Raw genomic sequence first — 25,996 nt, forward strand, 5'->3', positions numbered from 1 at the left:
TACCATAACATTCTGCTAGTTTGGGCACAGAGACATGATCTCAAAAATGATATTTTGCCAGAAGTTGTACCCTGTTTATTGAGTTGAAAAGCTGTAACAAAGTTTTATTGGAATCAGTAGAAAAAGTTTATAGTAAAACAGGGTTATTGAGAGGCAACCATCTAACAAAAAAGTATCACTAAAAATGATCTATCAAATAAAGAACAGGATGATCTATCCAAAGGAAAGCTTAAAGCTACAAAGCGCGAGTGCCCTTCTGTCTACAAAAATTCACAACAGCCTATTTTTACTCCTGGGTGGATCCTTGTAGAAGGTTTAGACTCTAGCAGAAAGTTTATAATTCAGATTGATAATTACAATTTGGAGGATGGATAAGGTTTCTGATTAAGAAACCCTTAACGTATTCTTGGTACTAGAATAAAAAAATAATATTGTGCTGGTATAACTATGCTGGCCAATTCAAAAATTATAGAATAACTAAAATAATTCATCCAAATACAGGAATAGCCTTACCTAATCATGGAATTATGTAAAATTGGAATTATGTTGACATTCGAAATGAATAAAATTAAGAAGCATTTTCAAATATTACAAAAATGTTTAATAAATTTTTAAGTTCATATAAATATCAAGTGAAAAAATAAACTTGTATTAAATCAGAAGTTGTGTGTTCATTAAGGTGGTGTTTATTGTAGACGCATGTAAAATCATGATTTCACATTGCACATCTGAATTTCAGTATATTTTATTGGTATGTGATTTTTGCTTGGGTACATACATGCATTTCATTTTATTTAGAATATTAAATTATCCTGAGATATCAGTCCTTGGGTTGCCAAATGTCAGAGCTTCTATGTAGACACTTATTTCATTTATATTTTGCCATGAATGATTCATGAAACTCTTTAAACCTTTGTAACATTTCTGTGAGTTTCTCTGGTAGCGGTAACGTTGTAGTTCTGAAACAATAAATAAATAAATTTAAATAATCCAATTATTAATGTAACTTTTTCTGAACAGATTATGTTTTTATCTAGAAGAAAACAAAAATGTATTAAACTATAATTCCAATCATGATTTATGTTACTCTGCTCAAGAGGCCACAAATCATTTTCAGGTTAGTAATTGACTTTGAGATCACAATACTTCACTGAATCAAGAGAATACAGTTTTATATTAATTTACCTTATTGATATTAATGTAATTTTTGGAATTTGTTTTCACTGAAATACATTATCATAAATGATTAAATTTAAGTTAAGGCTAATTTAAAAATATAAATTATCGTTAAAAGCATATCAGTTTTAAGATAAATTTGAGCTGATCTGTGAGTACTGCATTGTATTTATTTTACTGGCTTAAAAATCAAACTGAAACTGGGCATACAGAATTTAAGAAGTATATTTAAAAATCAGCAAGTGACTTAAAAGTAAATTTTGGTGGAATAAACCTATAAAGATGCCTAACTACAAATTGATAACAACATACTGGATTCTACATGTGACAGTAAAATATTATTTACACCTTCACTGTTTATTTTAGAGATTAGCATATTGAAAATTGAAGGGGGTAAAGTAAGAATGAAATGCTGTCAACCAGTTACATAAGTTAATAGTGGATGCACTTTCGCCTGTATACTGTAATTTATTAGTGATTAATAACTACCAGTAAACATGCTTAGAATTTATTTTTTTTAAAAGTATGACTAAATATTTTTTGTGAAACAAAATTATATTAAATTTAAACTCAGAAAAATCTGAAGCAACGAAGAAAAAAAATTAAAATTTTTTTATGCCGTGTGTTAATTACATAACAAGAATGTATTATTCATATAGAAAGCATATCAATTAGAGATTAAAAATATCCGTACATAAAAAAACTTGCCGATTTGACAAAAACTTCAGAAATTTGAAAATAGATCAAAGAGTTTGAAACAATACCTTCTATAAAAGGAAAATAGATTTTGAGATATTTATTTGGATATCATATATAACTGCATTCAACGGATATATGAAAGCGTAGACAAGAAAGACGAGGAAGCATGTAACCACTTTGTCCAATTTTCCTATTTTTATTCACTAGATTTCAGGATTTAGGGTAAAGTAATCAGATTGCAGTGGGATGCCAATTATCCAAATGCTGATTTTCCAGATGTCTAACAATCCAAATTGATTACATCAACTTAGGTGGTTAAAAACAGATTCATTCACCGTTTAAAAAAAATTTTAAATGCTATTTAAACAAAGCTATGCTTCAAAGCTTAAATTAATTAATTATAAGTTAACTTCTGAAAATATTGGTGGAAACACATTAATTGGTCAACCATGTACTACGGTGTAATGACTTGCATCCAGGGCCGTCACATGAGCCAAAGCTCATGAATTTTTTTTTTTGCTATGGACTAGTTGCAGTGACAAAAAATACAATTTTACATAGAGTCTTTGTTTAAAACAATTACATGATCTTGCCGCTCATATTCAAAGCATCAGCAATAAAGCAAGTGTAGAGATAACTGATTTTTTAAGAAAAAAATATTTTTAAAGGAACGTTTTGGTTATTGACTGCCACTAAAAATTATTCTACTAAACATGCTGAAACTATTTTTGTAATTTTTAAGAAATTATATTTTTTATAAAACACTGAAACTTAAATCAATTTCTTTTCAGTATGATTTTTGCAGTTTTTCTCATAAGTTTTTTAAATAAGTTTTTAAATGACATTTTTTATAAAACAGTAGTACAGCAAATTTTAATTTCTTTCAGATAAGTTTTGAAAAATTCTTTTTTGTATTAATAAAATGATGTGTTAATAGAAATATCATTGTTTAATTTATAAAAAAATTAAAAAAGAGAACATAATTTAAGAATAAAAAAATTAAAAATATCTTCCTAATCATAATGTATGTTGCTTAGATAAGTTATATTTTGACTATATGCATATTAATTACTATTTGTGCTGACTATGGCTTTTTTAATATTATTTACTGAATAAATTTATTCCAATACAGGTAATTCAGTACATATAATGTAGGTATTATCTATAAGATTACTTTTATTATTTGTTCATTTATATTGTTTATATTTTGTCACTTCTTGACTGATATAACCATGTTTTACTCTGTTATACAGAGCATACGAGTAGATATAGTTTCAAGATACCTGTTATAAATAGTTTTACCAACTTCCTTGATGGGTTTGGTCAAGGCTAATGATCTAGCAAATATAATGATGATTATAATTTTGTTTAATATATTGTACAGAAAAAAAGTTCATCTTTAGTTATTGATGTATTTTGACTTTCTTAATTCTATGCAGTTTTGATAAAAATAAATTAATATTATTATATTTGATTTCTTATAAGTATATTGCACTTGTAAATTGCTTAACCGCATTTCTCTTAGAAAACTAGTTAGAATTTTTAAGATAAATTTATTTATACGAACCTGAAATGGTTCGTACCAGGTTTCTGACCAAATCCAGATCCTGGAACAACGCTTATTCCTGTTTCTTCTAGCAGCTGGCGTGTATAGAATACATCAGGAGACTGACCTAATGATCTGGCTTTTTCAATTGCTTTTGGTGGAAGATTTATCTATAAACAAAAAAAAAATCTGAAGGTAAAATTTTTAATTAAATGTTTAAGAAATATATATTCTTCAAAGCTTCTCTGTAATTTCATCAACTAAAAAATAAATAAATATATTTAATAAATAAATTAATTAAAGAAAAGATTTTGAACAGAAAATAGATATTTTATTTATTTATAATGCTGCTCGATAACTTTTTTATTTCTGTAAGGAAAATCTTAAAATGTTTAATAAGTATAGTTTACTGTTTGGTGGTATCCTTAGGCCTGTTTTGAACTGGCAGATTTTTATTAAAATAAACTGCATGGCATACCAGTAAAGAGAGTAAGTTTTTTGCCTTCTTGTTGGAAGTAGTCAGTGTGAGATATGGTAAAAATTGCTATTAGTGGTCTTTGAAACCACTTCCTGGCAGATATTCTATTGTTGGGTTCTAATTAATAACACATTCTATAAATTTCTTGTAGAAGAAAGAAATAAAATGAAATAAAAACAAAAAATAAAATAAAAATGTTTATTTTTAAAAAGTATAAAATGAGATTTAAAAAATATAATGTGAGATGGTTTTGTAACTGATAATTATGTACATTCTTTTTAGTTCTTATGTGTATTTTGATTATTTTGTCTTTTTGAGATATTTTTCCCTCTTATTTTTAATGTGGCAAGAATTTATTTTATTGTTGCTATTTTTTAAATTATATCTTTATATTCATTGGTTTTTCTGTTAAAAGCTAATTCAAACTTAGAAATTTTGTTACATAGTTTTTTATTTTTTATTTTATTGTTTACTAAGTTTAGATATATTTTTAATTAATTTAAAAAATGCAAATTAAATCTGTATTTTTATATATGTTACTGCTTTTGTCAATAGTTCCACAACTTTTATATTAATGCCAACAGTAAAGAGTTGACCATCCAAAAAAAAATTTTCAGAGAAATTGGTTTGATGTTTGTTGCTTCAGCTGTCGGCATTTATTCAATTTTACATACATCTATTTTCTTAGATACTGCTTCATAATATGTACCAGGTATTGCGGAACTTACAAGCTATAAGGGTCACAGTTTACCTTTTTGTTCATGACTTTAGTGTCATTAAATATATGAAATGATAAATTATTCATATTTACCTTTGGAAAAGCATACATTGCACCTTGCACGGGATTACATGATATTCCTTCAAGATTATTAAAAGTGTCTGTAACCATTTTTGCTCTTATTGCGAGTGACTGTAGAACAGCTTCTTTTTCTTTTGAAAATAATTCATAAGAAGGTTCACCAAGTTCTGGAGGATTTACTATGGCGTCTAAGCAAGCCTGTAAAAACAAAATTTCCAGTGACCAAATAACATAAACATATTTACAAAAGTATTAAAAATAAAATTAACTGTGTGAAAGTTCAGAAAATCTATTAGGCTATCAAAACAAAATACTCTTTTCTTTTTCTTTTTTAAAACATACCATTAAATTTAAGCTGCCTTCTCTTGTGTATTTTAGAGGAATTAAGAGGGATGGGATCTATCCATTTTATAGTTTCCACCTTCCTCCTTACTCGCATCTCAAAAGCTTCATTTTTGACCTTTTTTTGCTTTTTTAGTGTACCATGTTTCATACTCATTTAACTAAACATTCTCTGCACAGTATCTGGCCAGTAAAAATAATAAGTAATAATCAAAGGAATAATAAGTAATAATCAATAATAAGTAAATAGTAGTAGTAATTTATGACCAGAATAAATTTATTCTGCTTCATAATAATCAATTGTTTTGTTAGATTCTTCCCCTTCTTTTGCTAATTGTTATTTTCAATGAAAGAACAGTTTGTTATTGAATTCAATATATATATGTGTATGAACACTTTGTCTTCGATTTTGATTTTGAATTTGGATTACACTTCTATAGTGGATTATAAAAATACACAAATGGCTGTGATCAGCCATTAAGTTCACCTCAAAATGGCCACAAAAATTAAAATTTTTTAATAATCATTATAGAATAATGGTATAACCTATCAATTTGGTTCAAATGCACTAATGTAAGTTTACTAAAATGCATAAAATTATCAATTTGTAAATCAAGTGTAAGAACCCAAGATGGTGGAAAAACAAACTTTTTACTAATAACTGCTTTGTCTTGATCTCTAATTCTTTTTTATAATTCTCTGTAAGCATATTCCTCAGAATCTGCACTCTTCAATTTGCAGTAATGATGAATTCAAATATAAGAAAATAAACTGTTATAAATTAACCCAATTACACATTTTATAGAATAAAGTGGTGTTTTTTCTGGTTAAAATATTGTCTAATTCTAAACACTTCAACGTTGTATACAGAATTTTGGATTAGGGTTCATTTAATAATCTAAAATGTGTATATATACTTGGAATCAGATACATATTATGTAACAAGGTAGCAGCATGTGGTAACAGGAGACTCAGGGTCACCCAGGTATAAGGGTCCTGAAGAATAATCTTTATTATAGGAAGCATGTTTTTCAGCCATTAGGCATAATGTCCAGTCTAGAAACTGGAATCCTTGGATTGTCTTCAGGTAGCTACACCAGTGCAATCCCAGTGTCCTTTATATGGACCTGGCAGACCTACTCTGATAAAACTAGAAACGGGATAGGAACCGAGGATAAAAAAAGAGGGAAACGTGGTAAGACAAAATGATCAATCTGAGGAATTGCAGCATGAGATAAACAACTCTGGTCGGAGACTAACTCAAGGCCTCCTGCCTGTTCTATCTACAGTCTCCAGGAGATTGGTAGCTCTACCTTTATTTATTTTTATGTTTTTCAGTCTAGTGTCTATTGTAAATGTCATATTTCAGAACCGAGCAAAGTATGCAGAAAATTCATTGTGAATAGTTAAATATTAACTGTAATATTATTAGTTACACTGATTTTAGTAACTGTATGTACATCTTTCTAAGATAGTATTTGCATAAATAATAAAATATTTAAATTTACAATGTGTATATTTATCAAATTAAAAAAAAAAATGATTGTATGTGAATTGCATTTCTTTAAGAGAATGTATTTTGTATTTTTTTATGTAAATTAAAAATTATTATTAACTAAAATTTAACATCTGGTTCTCTATAAATGAAGCTATAGTACTCAACTACTGGAACTAAACTAATAACCTACCTGCCCTAATACACTTGGAGTATATAATGCATATAATGACTTAAAAAACATAGCTTTTACATCAGGATCAAGATTGATTACTTCTGAATAACCTCCTCTCATACCGCATTCACCCATGTAACCTGGAAATAAATGAATGATAATTATATTCTTTTATAAGCTGTCATGAAAAAAAAAATGTAGTTAAAAATATCAGTTGCTTTTATTGGTGTGAAAAGTTTACCTTTTGAAGTCGACATGATTGATGCAAGTTCCACTTTGTTGTATGGTTCACCCATTTCCATTAAAACTTTTTTGAAGGAGAAAAATTTGCAATTTTTGTCATAAATATTATGTTGGTATACCTGTAACAAATAAATAAAATTATGATGTATTTTAAAATGTTTAAAATGACAGTTAAATATTTTTATTGGTTAATATTGTAAAAAGTAGTCCAATTACATTTTTTTTACTACTAAAAATTCTTACATCATAATCCCATAAATATACTTTCAGGCTTCCTATGATAAATTAATCATTAGAAAAAAAATGGATAAAATTAAAATATATTATCCACCATTTATTGTTCAAAGCAGAAAGCATACTTACTAATGATATTCACTGATAAACCACATTTTTCTTACCGATGATGTAGTAACTTTCAAAACTACACTTGTCATATAATTCATGATACAGTAATTAAGTAATCTGATTCATAAGTAATTAAAGATCCTTTTTTAACACATTCACATTCACAGATAGAAAACTGCAAAACATGATATTTATAACAATTGTTTTTGTTAAACATATAATTTACATTTTAATAATAATGTTCCCTTCTTAGAGAATTTAACATTTTAGTTACTTTCCAGAAGAGTTGCATTCATGCTTAAAAAGTAATTGTATTTTTTTGAATCTCTCAGAAATCATTAGTTTTTTTTAGAAATGAAGCAATTAAACTATTGTGTTAGTCACAACAGTAAAAGTTTGAGTAGAAATGCCATGGTGCCATGTTTATTATATGACTAGCAACTCCGGCTATTCTACTAGAAACTATAACATCGACTGTGATACGTTACCTAGGTTGTGTCTATCAATTTAACGAATGTAATGGATAAAGTCAACAAATAGCAATGAAATTTTACTATTTTTATTTTCTTTTAATATGTCTAATACAAAATGAAATTTAATGTTGAAGTATGTTATTTTATGTTATCTAAAACATAAAATAAGAATCGACACTTAAGAGTAAGTTTGGAAAATTTGATGGATGATTATAAACTTACCTCATCAGCAAGAATAAATAAATTATTTTCATATGCAAACTTGATAACAGCTTCTATATTTTCTCTTGTTAAAACTTGACCTAAAAATAATAAGGAAACCAGTGTAATAGTTAAAAATTTAGTTTACTGTTTTTTCATGTATTTTAATAAAGATTAGTATTCCTTTTATTTGACTTTATAGTATAGATTTCATAAATAAAATAATTAATACTTTTTTTCATTTAGTGACCTGCTAAGTAAGAGAACAATTCAGCAAGCCATACTGAATTATCATATCAAGAAACTTTGATAAATAATACAATAATTAGCAAATAAAGACACATATATGTACATACATTTGTACTTTATATAGCATAAGAGCTACCCATGCAGTTATTGGTAGCAATGAGAAATGCTTATGACAGATTGTGTCATTATGGTAATGTATGAAAATTCAAGATTTCGTATATTTCTTAAATGTATTTTTTATAGCAGCAGTATTACTTAGTAATGCTTAATATTTCAGCTACGCTATGTTACAGCACATCAATTATTTCACAGCAGGTTAACTCTTATGCTGAACAGAGTTTAATTTAAATAAACACATTCAATACAATTTGGTTTCTATGACCAATGTTCATATAAATAAATAATTAATGAATCATTTAGCGTATTGCAACATAATAAATCCTTCATGATAATGATAATACACTGACTTCATAGGCGATCTGATGTTACTAGAGTGTCAAATACACAGAATTTATGTATCATAGAATTAGTACCACAGAGACAGAGTATGTAAACAGACAGAATTTATATATTCATGAAACTGTTTCACGGATTTATAAATTGATATAAACTGTAAAAAACTTTTCCTGTTACAAAGATTTTATTTTTTTTGTTGTATATATATTCTTATTTTAATAGTTAGATCTACAATTATTTTGAGTATCTTTTCTTTTTTTAATAGATTGAAATGATGATTTGTAAAATGTCATATGTTATTTCAATCTTACATTACTGCTTCTTATATAATCCCCATGAAACCTTGGAATTCATTAAAATGTATAAACTTGCAAAATGTGTATTTCCTACATTTTCTATTCGCAATTTATTATGAAAAATATAAGAGTGTACATAGTAAAAACATAATACAGTAAATATAAAAGTTCATTTATTCATTTCATTGTTCTGATTTCAATATGAGAAGAGCAGCTAATCAAATATTTTATTGGTGTTTTTGTATTATATATATTTCTGTTACAGGTGTAAAGTTCCCTAACAGAAAACAGATTTGATAAATTTTATTCAAAGGTAGGATTTGGACATGGTTTGCTATTAACCCCAACCATAGTTTGCACCCCACAATCAAAATGTGGGGTACATTCAAGGAACTCATTATTACCATGGTCATTATTTAGTCATTATCGTATATTATACCACATATTTGGTCAAGGTAATAATAAATGGTAATTATGTGGGTGAAAATAAAAGGAGTAAGAAAATGTGTCCAACTGATAAAAGTCAGCACATCATCATTGAATTCAAAGATTGCAGAATAAAATAATCATTGTCTTAGGATGAGATAGTATGAACAGAAATAAGGATGACTACAAAAGATAGATAATACGATAAATTATATATGAACTAGATGAAAATTAGTAGATGATAATAATGAAGATGCAATCTGGAAGAAGACCATATTTTTTTATTTTTTGATGATATCATCACATGAGCTTGAAGCTTGTGCATGGGATATGGAAATGGAATTTTATAGCATATAAAAATGTCATGCATGACCAGGATTCGAACCCAAGGCCTCTGGATGAAGATGCTACCATTCTGCTACAGAGATCGGCAAATTTATAGTGAAACAATAAGAGCTCAAGCGAGCTTTATAAGTAGCAGATCAACAGGCACTAAAAATAATGTCTTTTGATGTCTGTGTTAACTGAATTGAAGTAGAAATAGTACCCTTTTCATTTTTTCTGAAAGCATTTACCAAATTTAGGCTGAGCTATTTAATCAGGCATGCATGATAACCAGGTTTCATTTTAGTGGATTTTCTTAAAACAAATATGAAGTTACAAAATTTGGATTTTCGACATATATTAATGAAATATAAACGTATAATTTAAAAAAAGAAGTCAAGACGTTATGATAGTAAAAATAACAATAATTAATAGTAAAAATGACAGTAGTAATAAGAATAATTATTTGTAATTTGTGAAAAAGGAGATTACCATAAACAATTTTACAACGTATGAAAGAAAACCTTGTTCTATAGTCAATAATGTAAAACATTAAAAAAAAATTAAATTTTATCTTAGTGATTTGTGAAAATTGTCAGCAGATGCTGGACATACAATACTCCATTACAACGATATCAGTATTAAAATTGTTTTATTGTTTATAATTATTACAGATTTGGTGCCTAACATAAAAGCAAAAGATTATACAAATCAAAATCAGTAGCCAAAGAAAATAGAAAACTAAATTACTAGGTTCAAGCAAAATAATAGATTTTCCATGAATTTTTTGATTTAATCACTTTTTGTGATATAATAGTTATATTAATTAATTTGCTAATTGAACTGTAAATAAATGTACGAAAATCAATAATTAATCAAAATTAAGTAAATGTTACAAGTAAACTAGACAAAATAAATGAATCATTTTGCATTAATTTAAAAAATGAATTTAACTTCTTAGAAAATAAAAAAGAAAAATATCTCAGATTTATTTTTATCATATTGTTTAACTATTTACTCTTTTTCATTATGATAACACTACAACAATATGGCATTATTATTAACTTACCTGTAGGATTACCTGGATTTATTACAACTATTGCTCTTGGATAACACGTTTTTTTAGCATCTTCTATTGCTCTTTCCAATTCTGGGATTTCTAAAGACCAATTTTTATCTTCATTTAAATAATATTTTATCTAATAAAAAATAGAAAAATTATATCTTTAGTCAATGAGAATCACCTTTAAATATGAAACAATAAATTATTTTCTCTTATTAAATAGATCTTGTAAAAATGTATATTAATACAAAACACTTCAATCACTACACTAGTATTAAAACAGATAGAGTAGGTTTGATCCAAGTATATTAATGAACTACTCACACAAACTGTTAAATTGAAAAGTACAATATGATTTTTTTAAAAATAATGAGTATATGATTTAAGAAGAATTAAAAAAAAAAAACAGTGTTTTATTTTTTTGAAAGCATTTACCAAATTTATGCTGGGTTATTTGATCAGGCATGTATGATACCTAGGTTTCTTTTTAGTGGATTTTTTCTTAAAACAGATCTGAAGTTACAAATATAAACATATGATTTAAAAAAAGAAATCAAGACCTTATGATAATTACATTATTAAGATTTATTTTTGGTAATTTTGTCCAATAGGTCGATGAAGTGTACCTTTGAACAGTATCTAGATATTTTCTATATAATATTTTTAAAATTGTTAAATATCAAATGACATGCTTTCAGATTAATTAAACATTTTCTTCCTAAGTCCTTTTAAATGTAATTATAAGTACTTTTTTCAGAAGAGTGTCTGATAATATTATTACTAACGACATATGTGTTAAAAAGTTAGGAAATTCCGTAAGTTTGTATTGAATATTATATTGGTCTATGCTGTGTAGTTAATTTAATTTTTTTTAAATTCAAATGTGTGTTTTGAAATTTTATATTGTGAAACTGTGTTGAGGAATTTCTTAATGCAGTGGCATAATTCATTTAACAAATACAAACAAGACTGAACTTGAAACAGCTATTTGAGAAAACCAACAAATTAATGTAAGGTAAATTTCTTAAATATTGAAATAAGTGTTTGGAGTTTAGAAACAATACTATGACATAATCTCAAATTTTTCAATTTGAGCAATAGGTATCTCTCACTGGCAGTGTGAAAATGAAGAAATAAGTTGTGTTTTCTGTCACTTAATTTAAAAAATGAACCATCTTTTCATGTTAGTTTAATTAGTTTATTCTACATTTTTAGTATCTCGGATAAAATAATACATTATTTAATAAAAAAAATCTGTAATAAAGCTAAAACAAGTTTGGAAAATTAGGTTCATAAACTGTTGAAACTGACCATAGTCATGTTCTGTTTCGAAAAAATAGCTGAATATAATGGATACTGAGGAATCGAACACATAATTCCTGGACGTTTTCCATCTACATCTGCATCAAATAGATCCAAAACAGCCTGTAAAAAAAAAAAAACACAATAAATAATATCAACATAAGATTTAAATAGCGAGGAGAAAAATTGAATTCACTCAGAAAATCCTGTTTATTACGAACTTAATTGTGTGTAAACCTGCTCAGAACAAATATTTCTTAAATTTCCTTGAATTTACAGTATATAAAAATTAAATTTACAGAAAATTTAATGGTCATTAAAAGATTATTTAATGCCCAGATAAATTTTTGTACTTGGCAGACCAACCTTATACAATTTTTGCAATAATTTTAAATAAACAGAAATTTTGAATTGTAAGAATTTAAAGGTTATATTTAAATAGTTCCAGAGTAAAATTTTGTAACTTTTTAAAATTGATGTCAAACGGAGTTGTGTTTCTTATAGCTGCAGTAAGTAATAGTAGATTTGCAAAACTATTGTCTCTTGTATAACTATATCTTTTCAGGAGTGATTCATATTTCATTCAGACCACCTTTATGCCAATTGCAGTTTTAGCACTAAAAGTCTGATAAACCAATTTTTTGTTTTGCCATCAGGGCTTTTTACACCCTACATGCAGCCAACAACTAAAATCAAGTTTTCAACATATTAGTACTATATAACCAATTATTTGAATCTAAATTTTACTTTAATGATAATCAGTTATACTTTTACTTTAATCAGTAAAGTAACATCATTAGATTATTAAGAAGAGTAATAAAAGTAAAGAAGTAAAGATCTTTATTACTAACAGTATCAATAGTGTGCCGTTAAAAAAATTAAAAATATTAACTATCCCTACTACAAGTAGTATTAAGATATAAAGTATAAAAATATCTTAATATTGAAAATAATTTATTATTTAAAAGACTAATTCAGAAATTAAATAAAATAAATATTGGTTTAAAGCTATATAAAATAAAATATAATGATTGTAATTATGTATAAAAAGGTAAAACAGTTTATTAAACAATTTACTGAAACATGAGAACACTTTAAAATTATTAAATATTAAGTGACTTGCTTTCAAATCTCCAAGAAGATGGAAAAAAGTGCTTGCTGAAACTCTAAAATGAACAATAAAATAAAAGGTTCCCTTATTGTAAAAGTAAGTTGTTTAATATTTAATAATCTCATATAATCAAGTAGAAGATTTAAAATGTCCCCTGTAATCAGGTTTTGTATTTTTATTAGCTAATTGCTAGCAATTGAAAATAGCTAAAATGGAAACTGGCACAATTGCTATGATCTTTAACCCCAGAAAAATGCCAACAATATGCAATGAAGATACATGCAATGTTTTTCCAACTTAGTGATTATGGAAATCATTTTATTAAACCCGGCTTAGGGCATGGCATTTCATAACCTCTAATTTCCATGATCCTACTTAGTTTTTCCAAAATGGATTATCCATAATATATTATCCATAATAGTATTATTTACCGTCTCATCAGAACTCCCATAATATATAATTCTATATTACATTTATATTCAGATGCAACCATATTTGAATGTAATTACACGACGTAAACTACTTTTTAGTATTTTCTGTTTTATTATTATAATTGTAAAATATGTTTTAAATTCTACATTGGTTTAAAATTAATTTTTTTTGGAATAATTGTTTTGTGCTTTATTCTGATCCTTGATTTGATTTTTCAGTTAAAACTTTTTATTTTTTGCTCGTTAAAAATGGTTTATTTCAAACTGTTAAATAATAAAAATTCTACGATTGTTATTCACTAATCTAATTTTTCAACTAGTTATGAACAGAACATAGCATTCTTTATTATCTGAAAAACAGAACAAAAGAGAAAAACACTACTCTTATAAAAAAAATATATAACATTAAATATATCAACAGACTATATAGAATTGCCAACATTTTCAGAAAAAGAGTTTTGTTGTTCTGCTTTCAAACTATAATCAAAATAAACATGATAATAATTGTGCAAATTTTGATGACCACTGAAATCCAGGAATAGTGAATACTTCAGATTTCTAGAAATTAACTTGGCTTGACTGCACTAAGTACTATATAGGATATACTGGATACATTTTTGTTACAAATAAGTCATACAATCACTATTCCCAGAGTCTGAAGTTACTCTTGTAAACCATATTGTTAAGATACAATGCATACTAAATAATAAGCACAATATGATCATTTTACATAGAACTTGCAGAAGTCAGTCTGTTTGAATAATTTAAACTTCACAAATAGACCAATTTGACAAAAACAACAATACAGATGAAGTATACTAAATACTAACCAAATTTTCTAACCTCTTCAAAAAAAAAACAGTGTCACTTTTGATGACACTGTCAACAACAGTGTCATCTACAATCCATGCTTGAGGAGATCTGATGATACTCTTATGACTTATAGCTTGTTATTTAGATGAGAGTTGGAATTTTTATTACCTAATAATATACGTTAGGTTAGCTGTCCACTACAACATAACTACCACAGTTGCAAAGTGCGATACTAATCATTTGTTTATTTATGGAGTAAATGTTAAGGAGTTCATTTTACCATAACATTTTCTATATTAGAAATGTAAGTGGTTAACTGAATTTTTGAGTCGCTTAGTAATGTTAAATCAACCTTGATCAAACAGATTCAGGGTGACATTACAGAAACAATGAGATTATAATTACTAATAATCGTACTATTGGTTATAAATAATCTACTTCATCTCAATTAATTTTTATTAGAAGTAATATACAATAATCTTAAATCTGCATCTATTAAACTATATTTTTTAGTTTCCTTGTAGGAAATTCTTTAAGTTGTTTCTCATGTTTTGCTATGAAGCTGCAATAAAATGCGGTATTGGAAGGTATCCTAATTGAATGTGAACTGAGAAACTGGCTTCTTCTTTGTATATAATATATGCTTACCTGAATTCCATCTTTAGCTCCAGCGTGAAGAACTACATCATCCAAATTACACGGGTGACCATCTCTTTTCTCAATGTAACATACTACATGGTTCCTGATTACATCAACTCCAAGAGGACAAGGATATGATCCTGAAAGTGATTATTGATAAATTATTTTCTCAATTCAATTCATAATTTTATCTGCCTTTATGCCTAAATTCTATTTTCTCTTTGAAGTTTTATAAAAATACATTAGGTTTCAAAATAGTTATTATATTACAGAAATGACCAAACAGAGCGTTTTTGAAATGAGTTTTTTTGTTCTGATGATAAACTGTACTTTTATTGAATGCAAATACAAACAAAAATGCACATGCATCTGAAGACATAAACTAAGGCAATGTGAAAAACAAAAAATCTGCAGTTTGGTATTTAATATACCATTATTTTATTACAATACAATTTGTTTTATTACAAAATTATAAGAATTCTGAAAATTACAAGTAGAAGAATGATCATTTTATTATTATCTATTTAAAAGAATTTTGTATAGTATATAGTATTCTTAACTCAAATATTTACTTACAGTTTTTAGTTTGAAAGAAAACCTGAATTTCTTCTGATATCTTAAACGTTGCTTTCATAATAGGTTTTTAAGGGGTCAATGATGAAATTATTTGAATTAAATTTTCACAAAACTTGGATTATTATTATTTATTCTCTCATTAAACTAAAGATTTGCATCCAATTACAGGTATCCTAATTTATTTTTTTATAAGTAATGAACTTATTAGGTTGTGAAAAAATGCTGACTGAGAATTGATCCAGAACCTTTCTAATAATTATTATAAGCATTCGTGTCACTACATTGAATTACGTTACTTAAAATGAAGTGTTCACACATTTTTATTGATGAAACTAAGTAGAATAAAACTGTACTAAAGTACTTAATATGATAACTTTGGAATAACAGAAAATAAATATTACATTCATTTCAGTTTGATTAAATTCACTTATTAGACTTGATGTTGGTTCTATTTATGAAAAAAGAGGTAATTTAGAGCAACATTCAAATAAATGAATCCTGGATGTATTTTTTAAAAATCAGTCATTAGTAACACTTAAAATTAATTTTTCTTTATTGGGAGTAGCTATTTAGATCTTAATAAAAAAAATAAGGAAAAATTTAGCTTTTGTTTATCTTTTCTTCTTTCACGACTCTTTATAATAACAGCGCTTTTTTGAGTACCTTAAAAACTGAAAAATATTGAATGTAATTAAATTACTCTTAGCAAAGAAGTAGATTCTGTTGGTGTAAGTCATCACAGAAAATTTAAAACTGGAATTTTGACATCCATTACAAAATGTAGCATTTGCGGATAAGACTGTTACATAATACCAGACCTTAGTAGTTGATATGCTTCCATTAAATGTAATGATGTTCACCATAAAGCCAACCCATGTGGTCTACAGACTGAAGATGTCTTGCTAATAGAGCTGAAAATTTCCTATATCTCACTGGAATTGGTATTGTAATAAGCAATAATATGTTTAGCTTAATGAAAAAGGCAAGAAGTCAACAGGCTTAACAACTTCATGTATTACTTAACAAGCCTGGCATGGAATGCTTGTTATATTTAGAATGGTTTATACCAAAAGTGCTTATACCTCAAGTCAGTTCATTTAGAATATTTTATAGTTACTTCACCTAATATAATTCTTGTGTGTTACAAATTCTCTTTGAAAAGTTTTAAAAGATATTTACTTACCAATACTATAACCTGCACAACTACGAAGTATCTCTACTGCTCTAAATTTTACATCGGATGGAATTTCAGGATTGTCTAGTAATTTTGGCCATGAAACAACAGCTAGAACCTGAAAAAAATTGTGGTTAAAGCAATATTATGTATTTTTAATATTTCATTTGTCATATTTATAATAAAATCAAATTATCAATGAAAAATATAGTAAGATTTTCCTGAAGTTCCTAATTTTTACAATTAATTGTTTTTATTCGTTTAGTTTATTATTTTTTGTTTTATGACTGTTTTTTTTCCTTTTTTTAATTATTTATTTTATAATTGAAACGTTCTTTGAATTATTTTTTTGATGAGATACTTAATTCAATCTAATTTTTATATATATGGTGTATATATATATATTTTTTTTTCATTTAATATGAAGTCTTGATAAAATTAACCTGTTTCAATGAACAATCCTTTTATTTTGTGGAGAAAGTTTTTGCGATAAGATAAATTAAGTGGAAGATTTCAAAAAAATTACAATGTCTACATAAGTTATTTTAAGATACTTTCCTTTTTTTGTCATTACTATTTCGTATGGGATTATATAAGCTTAATGATACATAGAATGATGCCAAACAAATATCTAAAGTATTTTAATTTAAAAGTTTAAGAAAATGAATGGAAAAATTATAGTTATAATTTAACACATATTACAACATTTCAAAAAACCCACATTCACATTCAGTAGCAACCTTTTCACCGAATGATTTTCTTATTTTTGTAGACACAGTATAAAAACAAAAAACCATTTTTAAAGAAGTTAAACTACTTCAAAATTTTAATTAAATGATACTGATTATAAACAAAAGTTAAATTACCTGCCGTATAAAGGTAATAGGAGTTTGTCCCATAGCATGACAGTCACCAATATGTGCTTTAATAACTTCATTGAATGGTTTCTTAATACCCTGAAATAATAATAAAAAAAATGATTGAATAAATTATATATAAACTTACTTAATCAATAAGTTACAAAAATAAACATTATTTTCTTATTTTAAATAAATAATTATGCTTGGTTCGTAAAAAGTGCAAAGATTACCAGAGAAGTGCAATATTTATTAAAAGAAAAAGAAAAAAGTCATATCTATTAATTCTGTCAAATAAATTTTTTATCTGCATAAGCTAAAGCCTAATTACATTTACTTTTTTAGGATGATGTTAAATGAACAGAACTACGAAGCCTAACTGATTCAAATCCAGAACCCAAAAAGAAAGAAGTGCTATCCCTCCATCATAAAGTACATTATGTGTAAGATACTTATGTGATACATATGATACATAAAGATACTTATGTGTATATTTTAATAGTATTTATTATTTACTTATTTTCAGTTAAAAGAATTTTACATATAGGAAGACTACAATAAATATTTGCAGTTATAAAAAACATGCTATAATTATGTAATAGCGTACAGGTATTAAATATGTCTTAAAAAGTTTAAAAATTTTATTTTTGTAATTCAGAAACTAAATACTGCACGGGAACAAAAATTAATCTGTCAGTAACTATCATTATTACAATAAACATTATAATGACGGTAGGAAAAAATTAATTATGAATTTCTTTTTTAGGTAAATATATTGAAAAGTTTTTCTTTTGAAGTAATTTTTTATTTTTTCTAGAATTTAAGTTTTTATTTTGTTTTTAAAAATAAATATAAAAACTTTATGTTCAAAGCTTATATGAAAGCCTAAGAAAAGTACTGAAGACATTATAATTCTGCTAAAACTATTTTCAAATGTTTAAACATTTAGTTGTTTTTTTCCACAACAATTTTTTTCCACCATTATTAGTTGAGTAGATTAATAAAGTTTTAATTCTAACTGGAGCCTCTTAGATGCTTTACATGCATGAAAGATGTAAGAAAGAATGGGATAAATAATGCAAAGCAATAAAAATAATATATATACGTATTTATATTATTATATTAATAATAAAAATTAAAAGTGTTGGAGCCAAAAAAACTAAAAATATATTATTTTGAGGCAGGAAATAAACTTTAAAAACAAATTTTCTAAAAATATTTATATATAAGTTAAGCTTAACAAATTTGTTTAAGTAAAGAGGGTTTTCTCTAAATCTAACATCCCTTCAAAAAAGGCTAAAATAAAAAAAAAGAAAATTTTCAAAAAACTTTGTATTTTGAGGTTCGGGGTCAATAATTTAAAAAAAAATTGCAGGTATTTTTGATAACTCTATATATGAATTATACAATTTAAAATATTTTTGAAAAATATTTAAACCGAAGGGAGATAAAAAGAACAAAAACAAACATTTTAATTTTAAGAAGTGGGGGTTGATATTTCGAAAAACCTTTATTATTATTATTTATATATGCATTATGTATATAAGCATATGTGCATTGTAACAATTTATTTTAATAAAGTTTTCTCTAAAATGCCTTTGAAGAAAAGCAAAATTATTTTTCTCCCGATATCTTCCCACCCCCTGAAAGAATTTATAAAAAAAAAAAAAAAATAAGATGATCAGTGCCCTGCATTCAGAAATATTTGGGCTAAATTTGAAGAAAATCGTTTTCGTTAATCCTGATACACGGTCAAAAGCAGTACGTCACATATACGACACACATCGTACGTACGCGCATATGTTTAGTGGTCTACATGAACTATATGTAGTTGGAAATTAAAACGTAAAGATTTGGAAAAAAAACCGATACCCTATTTTTGACGTGATCACCGTACTTTTCCCCTTATAGTTATTGAAGTTATACATACATACATACACATATATATTATTATTACTACCACATTTTTTTTCGGTTTAGGTCTTGATTTTATACTACGAATGCAAATAATTTTAACCAATTATTTAATTATGTACAATTTTAGATATAAATATTATATGGTGTAATTTCCATATACCTCGCACATGCTTCATTGCCTACGTGATATCAGCGTGAATAAAAACAATTACGCAAATATTTTAAAAGGTAATGTATAATTATAATAAAAAATAACACAATTACATCCAATATACAATAATTATACGTACAGTTTGTTAATATTGGTGTTATTAAATATCATATAACACGAACTATTATCGTCCGGGTTAACACTTTGTTTCGGCAACATGTTAGCAATAAATTACGTCTGGGTGTTCATTTCAACACAGCAGCGGCCACATTAACGAAAAAATTAATTTTAACGACTCGGTTATCTGTGATAACGTTTATCTTACCTTGACATTTTTTATGACGTTTAATTTAGTCATAACATTGTTACTAGTAAATGACGTATTTAATTACAAATTAAGTGGTATTTGATAAATGACTGCTATTTACAAGCGATCATTTACTAGCAATGTTTTCTAGTAAAGTTATTATTTGTAGAACCGGCTACGCCGACCAAGTTGTACAAGCTCTATTTGTATCAATATGATAAAATAATTCAAAAATTTTCAGTTAGCGGGATCAGTTATTTCTTCATGACATATAAAATAAAAATCTTGCACAGTTCTACGCAAGAAGACTGACTTTTCGTTTCCCTAATTACTTCGCAGTTAGATACGCACTGATTTTCGAAGTACAACGCACTTCATACGTTCAGATAACGAGTAGATCATACAAGTTTCAACTCGTTCACCATTGTGACTTACTGCATAAGCGCGTTGAAAAATACACCACACACAGTCAACATAACCTCAATGAGGTTATGTTGACTGTGTGTATATATATATATATATATATATATATATATATATATAAGGAAATTGCATTTTAAGTGTTAATGATATTTTCGTATTCCTCATACCTAAAAAAGAAAAGAAAATTTAATTTCAATCCCTCCAATCCCATCATGCGACTGAAAGAAATACCGTACTTTCGCCGAAAAGTCGTAATATCGTATTATTAATACGATAGTCGTATTATTAATCGTAATAAATGATAATGTTACTGTTTAAACATTTTTTTTTTTTTTTTTATTAAATATAAAATTACTTCTTTGATTATATTTAAATCATTTAATCTAGTTCTTGAAGCAGAGAAAATAGAATAAAACAATAATCAACATTTTTAATGTTTTTTGCTATTATTTTAGCAAATTAGCATCGAAGACTATGTTTTTGACTTTTTGAAAATTTGGGGACATTCTTTTGATAATTAAAATATTCAGTTAAAACTGATTTAAAAAAAAAAATATTAAAAATCTTAAATATCAATTAAAAGTAAACTTTTTTCTTTGGTTGTTTTTTTTAATTTGGGAGCTCCCGCAACATGGGAGGAGTATTAAGTCGTTTTAGTAACTTTATTGTTTAACAAAGTACGTTTTTAGCATTAAAAATTTGAAATTTCGAAAAAATTTGTTTCATTTTGAGGGCTCCCATATGCAAGGGCAATAAGCATTTTGCTAAAATTAATTTTTAAGAAACTCTGTAAGTGGTGATAATAAATTAAAAAAAAAAACTTTTTAAAATTGTTTAAAAATACAAAGATAGGACCGTAATTCTAAATAAACTAAGATGTAATTTTCTAGGAAGGGGGTGAGAATTTTTGGATAAATTTTTAAAATTACCAAAAGTTAAGATTTTTTACATTTTAAATTCAATGGGTAACTTGCGAGTGGATTTAAATTAAAGAAAAAAATATACTGGTTTGAAGGCCTATTGATGTAGAAAATATAGATGAAAAAACTTCCATTAACCTCTTTTTCTGAAACAAGATATAACTACAAAAAGAAATTTTTTGGGGAGAAGGAGTGAATTTTAATAAAATTTTTTGGTAATTTGTGGTTTTGAGAAAAAACTCTCAACTTTTGTAAGAAAAACGTTTTGATGAAATTCCTGAGTAAAGATTTAAAATTTTATTTCGGCAAACACCCCACCCATATTTCCAATTTTTGCAAAGAATTAATACATCCCTCCCCCCCACGAAGGTTGTACCTGACTATCAAGTTTGTTTTGTCAAAAAGTTTTTTAAATGTCTTCTTAGGCATAAGAGCTAAAAAAGACGAATTTTTTTAGATTGTTTCTTTTTTTACCGATCTATATTCTTTCCCGTTATAGCTGTAACAGAAAATATTGCTGTAGCCGGGAAAACTGATCTGAATATTATTCTAAATAAAAATGTAATTATACAAAATAAAGTTGAAGTAGCCTAACTTCAAATTATTTCATAAAAAAATAATTAAAAAAATAATAAATAAAAAATAAACTTGATAAAGATTATTTTCGAGCATATATTCTTGTCTTTATATTTAGAGCAACGAAGATCCAGAAAAGGCATTTAAAATATATATAATATATAAAAATGTATCACCACATACTGTAAATATACACTTTTAATTTTAAATTGAATTAGAATAAATTAGATTTCATTTCACAAAAAAATGATACCCCAAGTAGTGGTCTCATACCTTAAAATAGATCATTTTGAGGTTTGAGTATTTGAGATTACAATTTTTTTTTGGTGATTCATCTTTTAGCCTTTATTTCACCATTTTTGAAGCTAGCTGTGAAAAACATTAAATGACCGGCAATTTAATTAGTTGTAGAACATTAAAAAAAAAAAAATGCCCAATAAAAAAAATTCGTATTTATATTATAAATATAAATACGAATTATTAATTACAAAAATATATATAGATTATTTTTATAATACTATTTTACTACGTTTATTGCTCTCAAGTGGCATTTAAAGAACTTCAACCTTATACATAACAGTAAACTCTAATTTTACAAATCTAAGCTAATTTTCATTTTTTATTTTCGTAAAAAAAGAAATAAATCGATTTCACGTGAAGGAGATGGCTCCCCACTTCAATCTGTTGGACCATTTAAACATGGACTATTTAAAAATATTTAATGCCGGCCTCCGTGGCGCGAATGGTAGCGTCTCTGCTTATCATCCAGAGCTCCTGGGTTCAAATCCCGGTCAGGCATTGTATTTTTCATACGCTAAAAATTTCCATTAGGTCTAAATGAATCGTAGCCGTCGGTGTCCACAAGTCTCATTAAGATATTTTACTTATTTTTTTGTCTTCAGTCATTTGACTGGTTTGATGCAGCTCTCCAAGATTCATATCTAGTGCCAATCGTTTCATTTCGGTATACCCCCTACATCCCTAACAATTTGTTTTACATATTCCAAAGGTTGCCTGCCTGCACAATTTTTCCCATGTACCTGTCCCTCCAATATCATTATTTTTACAAAGAAGAAGATTTTGTATTTCTTGTGAATGGTTTTTTCATAACGCAGCATTTTTGTTTGTAAGCCTATCCAAATTTTAAGTAAAAATAAAACTAAAAAATCTTACGTGGACAACATATGACTTCCTTTTTCCCACATCTTTTTAAAATGAAAAGTACATAAAATTTTATTTCATTAAAAACTTCTCATATTTTTTTTTTGTTGTTATTATTGAATTATTATTCAACGTAAAAATGTTTATACGATTAAGAGGTTAATAATTATTAATAAATCAATATATTTAAATAAAAAAAAAAGTTAAAAAAAATGAAATACGTCTGATTCGAACCGATGTGCCTTTCCCTAAGATCCGAATATTTCATTAATTATAATTTTATTTGGCTTTAACTCTGGAACCAATGAAAATAAGTACCACTTATGATATATCGTTGAAAAGCTCTCAATGAGAGCTTATTACTGCAGTTAGAAAGTCCAAGAAAGAAAAAGTCCAAAATCAAAATTTTTGGGGATTTCGGGCTTTTTGGACACTTTTGGTTTAGTCGATTGCAATCAAAATGGGAGATGTTACAACAGTCTTAAATCCAAAATTTCAACACCCTACGGCTAATCGTTTTTGAGTTATGCAAGATACATACGTACGTACGACAGACGTCACACTGAAACTAGTCAAAATGGATTCAGGGATGGTTAAAATGGATATTTCTGTTGAAATCTTGAAACCGACATTTTTCGCGATCACAATACTCCGTTTACTTTGTACAAGGAAGTAAGGATTGAAATAGAAACAGACTTTTTTTTTTACAAACTAAAAACTAAAATTAATGCTTTTTGTACTTTTTTTAAATACTAATTTAAAATTTTCGAAGTCGATGCCAAAATGTAAAAAAATTATTAAGTTGTAATTTTTTTAACCTGACGCCATCTTCAATAAGAATAACTTTATAAAATAAGATAAAGTATTTTTATTTACTTTTCAGTCATTTACTTTTGTTTTGAAAATAAGTTTTATTAAAACAAAATCATTTTAATTAACTATTTTTCAATAAATTTTAATGTTTTTTTTTAAATTTGTCAAATTATTTTAATATTACTTATATCCAATAAATAACTAAAAAATATCAAACAATATACTTAAAATATGAATTCTGATATTAAAAATTAATCAAAATTGGTTGATAAACAAAAATTAAAAAGTAAAATATACTGGAAAAAGTAAAAAAAATGCGTATAATACTAACAAAAGAAAAAAATTAACGTATCAACTGGAAAATATTAACAATTTCGACTTTCGTCAGTGAAAAATGTGTTTCGTCTGGTCATTAAGTAAATTACAGATTTTCTTTTACTTATTTTTTTTTATTTAACAAAAAAAACAACAGGCCCTTTCTCATTGTGTTGCAATGTTAGTAATTTCTTAAATACAAAACCATGGATTAGACAAAATAATTTTAATTCACTTGATATCAGACCACAGATGATATTTATGGTTGTCAAAATAATGGTCTGCAACTTATTTTTATTATTTGAAAAATTCAATCTACCTTTTGATTGATCCTCCCCAAAAAAATACATTTCAAATTAGGATATTAATAAATTTAATAAATTATATTATAAAATATATTTATAATATAATAAATGGGTATTACAAAAATATATAATTATTATATTTAAATTATATGTATAAAATTTTATCTATTAAGACGTTTCAAAACGTTTGATTTTGTTTCAGACGAAATCAGTTTGATTATATGAAACGCTAGGCCCTTTAAGTTATTAGTTTAATACAAAAAAAGGAAATACTATTCCATTAAACAATATTGGAAACTTATATAATGTTACTTAGACGAATAATTTATTACGAAATGAATAATCTAATAAATAAAATATTATTTAACTAAATATTATAAAAATAAATAAATACTTAAAAAATAATTTTTTTCATTATATTATAATATTATATTTTTATTTATATTAAAATTTGTTACCTTTTGTAGTTCTTTTTCTATTTCTGAAGCTCGTATTGCTATCGGACCTCTCACTGCATATTCTAAAATCTTGATACCGGGATTTAAAGTATCAATAGTAAGAGATTTTTTATTCGATGACTTCGAACTAAAAGTTCTGTAGTATGTACCCATTTTGCTTGATGATGGTGAAATGCAAATTGTTTACGAAAAAATCGCCTATTTATCCAAATTTAAAATTTTTTTTACGCCTGTAATTTGCGTTTGCGATAACGTATCTAGGTAGCGAGGATGTCCTTGGAGTGTTAAATCATTCTACGGATTATCAAGCATACGTTGTAAACATCTGCTTATTTAATATGAGTGCACTTCTAATAATACAGGAAAGAATTTAATTATGTAAATAGTAAAAAATATCCCTCTCAACTAATAATTTTTTAATTTCACGTGATAATTGTACTAAAATTACATCGGAGATAATATTACTTGTGAAAAATAGAGCAATGAAAGGCAATGAGTTAATCTTTAACTGATCTTTTTTTTTTGTTACCGATCTTTATTTTGAATAAGTTTTCTACCGTTCATTATCAGCTACTTTTAAGACATCTCATCATTTCTACCTATTATTTGCAGCTAAAATCTTCCGCTGTATTAATAATCCAACCTTAGACATTTTATACATTTGTTTTATTCTACTTTTTACTATATCTGTTATTAAAAAAAAAAATCTGCTGAAAGTTGCAACTCTCTACCGAGGACTTTTTCCTCGACAGAGTATTTACTTAAGAGAAACATTATAATATTAAAGTACGTAAGTATGAAATTAGAGAATTATGTTAAAAAAAGTTTATTCTATTCTTTTAGTAAAATTTTGAGGTATAGAAATCACGATGATCATGTCTCCTCATCTCCTACACCAATAATAACCAAAATTAAGTACTAATTCGGTGAAACCTCTACAAAACGGAACCTTCAAAAAACG

At 26.2% G+C, this 25,996-nt stretch overlaps 1 protein-coding gene across 1 annotated transcript; it reads right to left on the reverse strand.

The window, feature by feature from the left end:
- Positions 1 to 588: 588 nt before the first annotated feature.
- On the reverse strand, positions 589 to 25,193 carry LOC142327043 (alanine aminotransferase 2-like). The gene is made up of 12 exons (XM_075369812.1): positions 25,036 to 25,193; positions 17,699 to 17,788; positions 16,842 to 16,950; positions 15,092 to 15,222; positions 12,098 to 12,211; positions 10,793 to 10,922; positions 7,994 to 8,073; positions 6,952 to 7,072; positions 6,729 to 6,850; positions 4,711 to 4,896; positions 3,443 to 3,591; positions 589 to 959 (listed from the first exon to the last, which is right to left on the reverse strand). The coding sequence occupies exons 1-12, from the start codon at positions 25,186 to 25,188 to the stop codon at positions 869 to 871; spliced, it is 1,476 nt and encodes a 491-aa protein (XP_075225927.1). The 5' UTR covers positions 25,189 to 25,193; the 3' UTR covers positions 589 to 868.
- Between the last annotated feature and the right edge of the window lie 803 nt (positions 25,194 to 25,996).

Source organism: Lycorma delicatula, chromosome 6 (assembly GCF_047948215.1).
Source record: "Lycorma delicatula isolate Av1 chromosome 6, ASM4794821v1, whole genome shotgun sequence".
Lineage (NCBI taxonomy): Eukaryota > Metazoa > Arthropoda > Insecta > Hemiptera > Fulgoridae > Lycorma > Lycorma delicatula.

Bases quoted from the DNA above. Each gene is read 5' to 3' on its own strand.
- LOC142327043 (XM_075369812.1), bottom strand. From the start codon at position 25,188: ATGGGTACATACTACAGAACTTTTAGTTCGAAGTCATCGAATAAAAAA. The intron at 17,789-25,035 runs GTAACAAATTTT...TTATTATTTCAG, and splicing joins TAGAAAAAGAACTACAAAAG to GGTATTAAGAAACCATTCAA. The intron at 8,074-10,792 runs GTAAGTTAATAA...TATTATTTTTAG, and splicing joins AAATCCAGGTAATCCTACAG to GTCAAGTTTTAACAAGAGAA.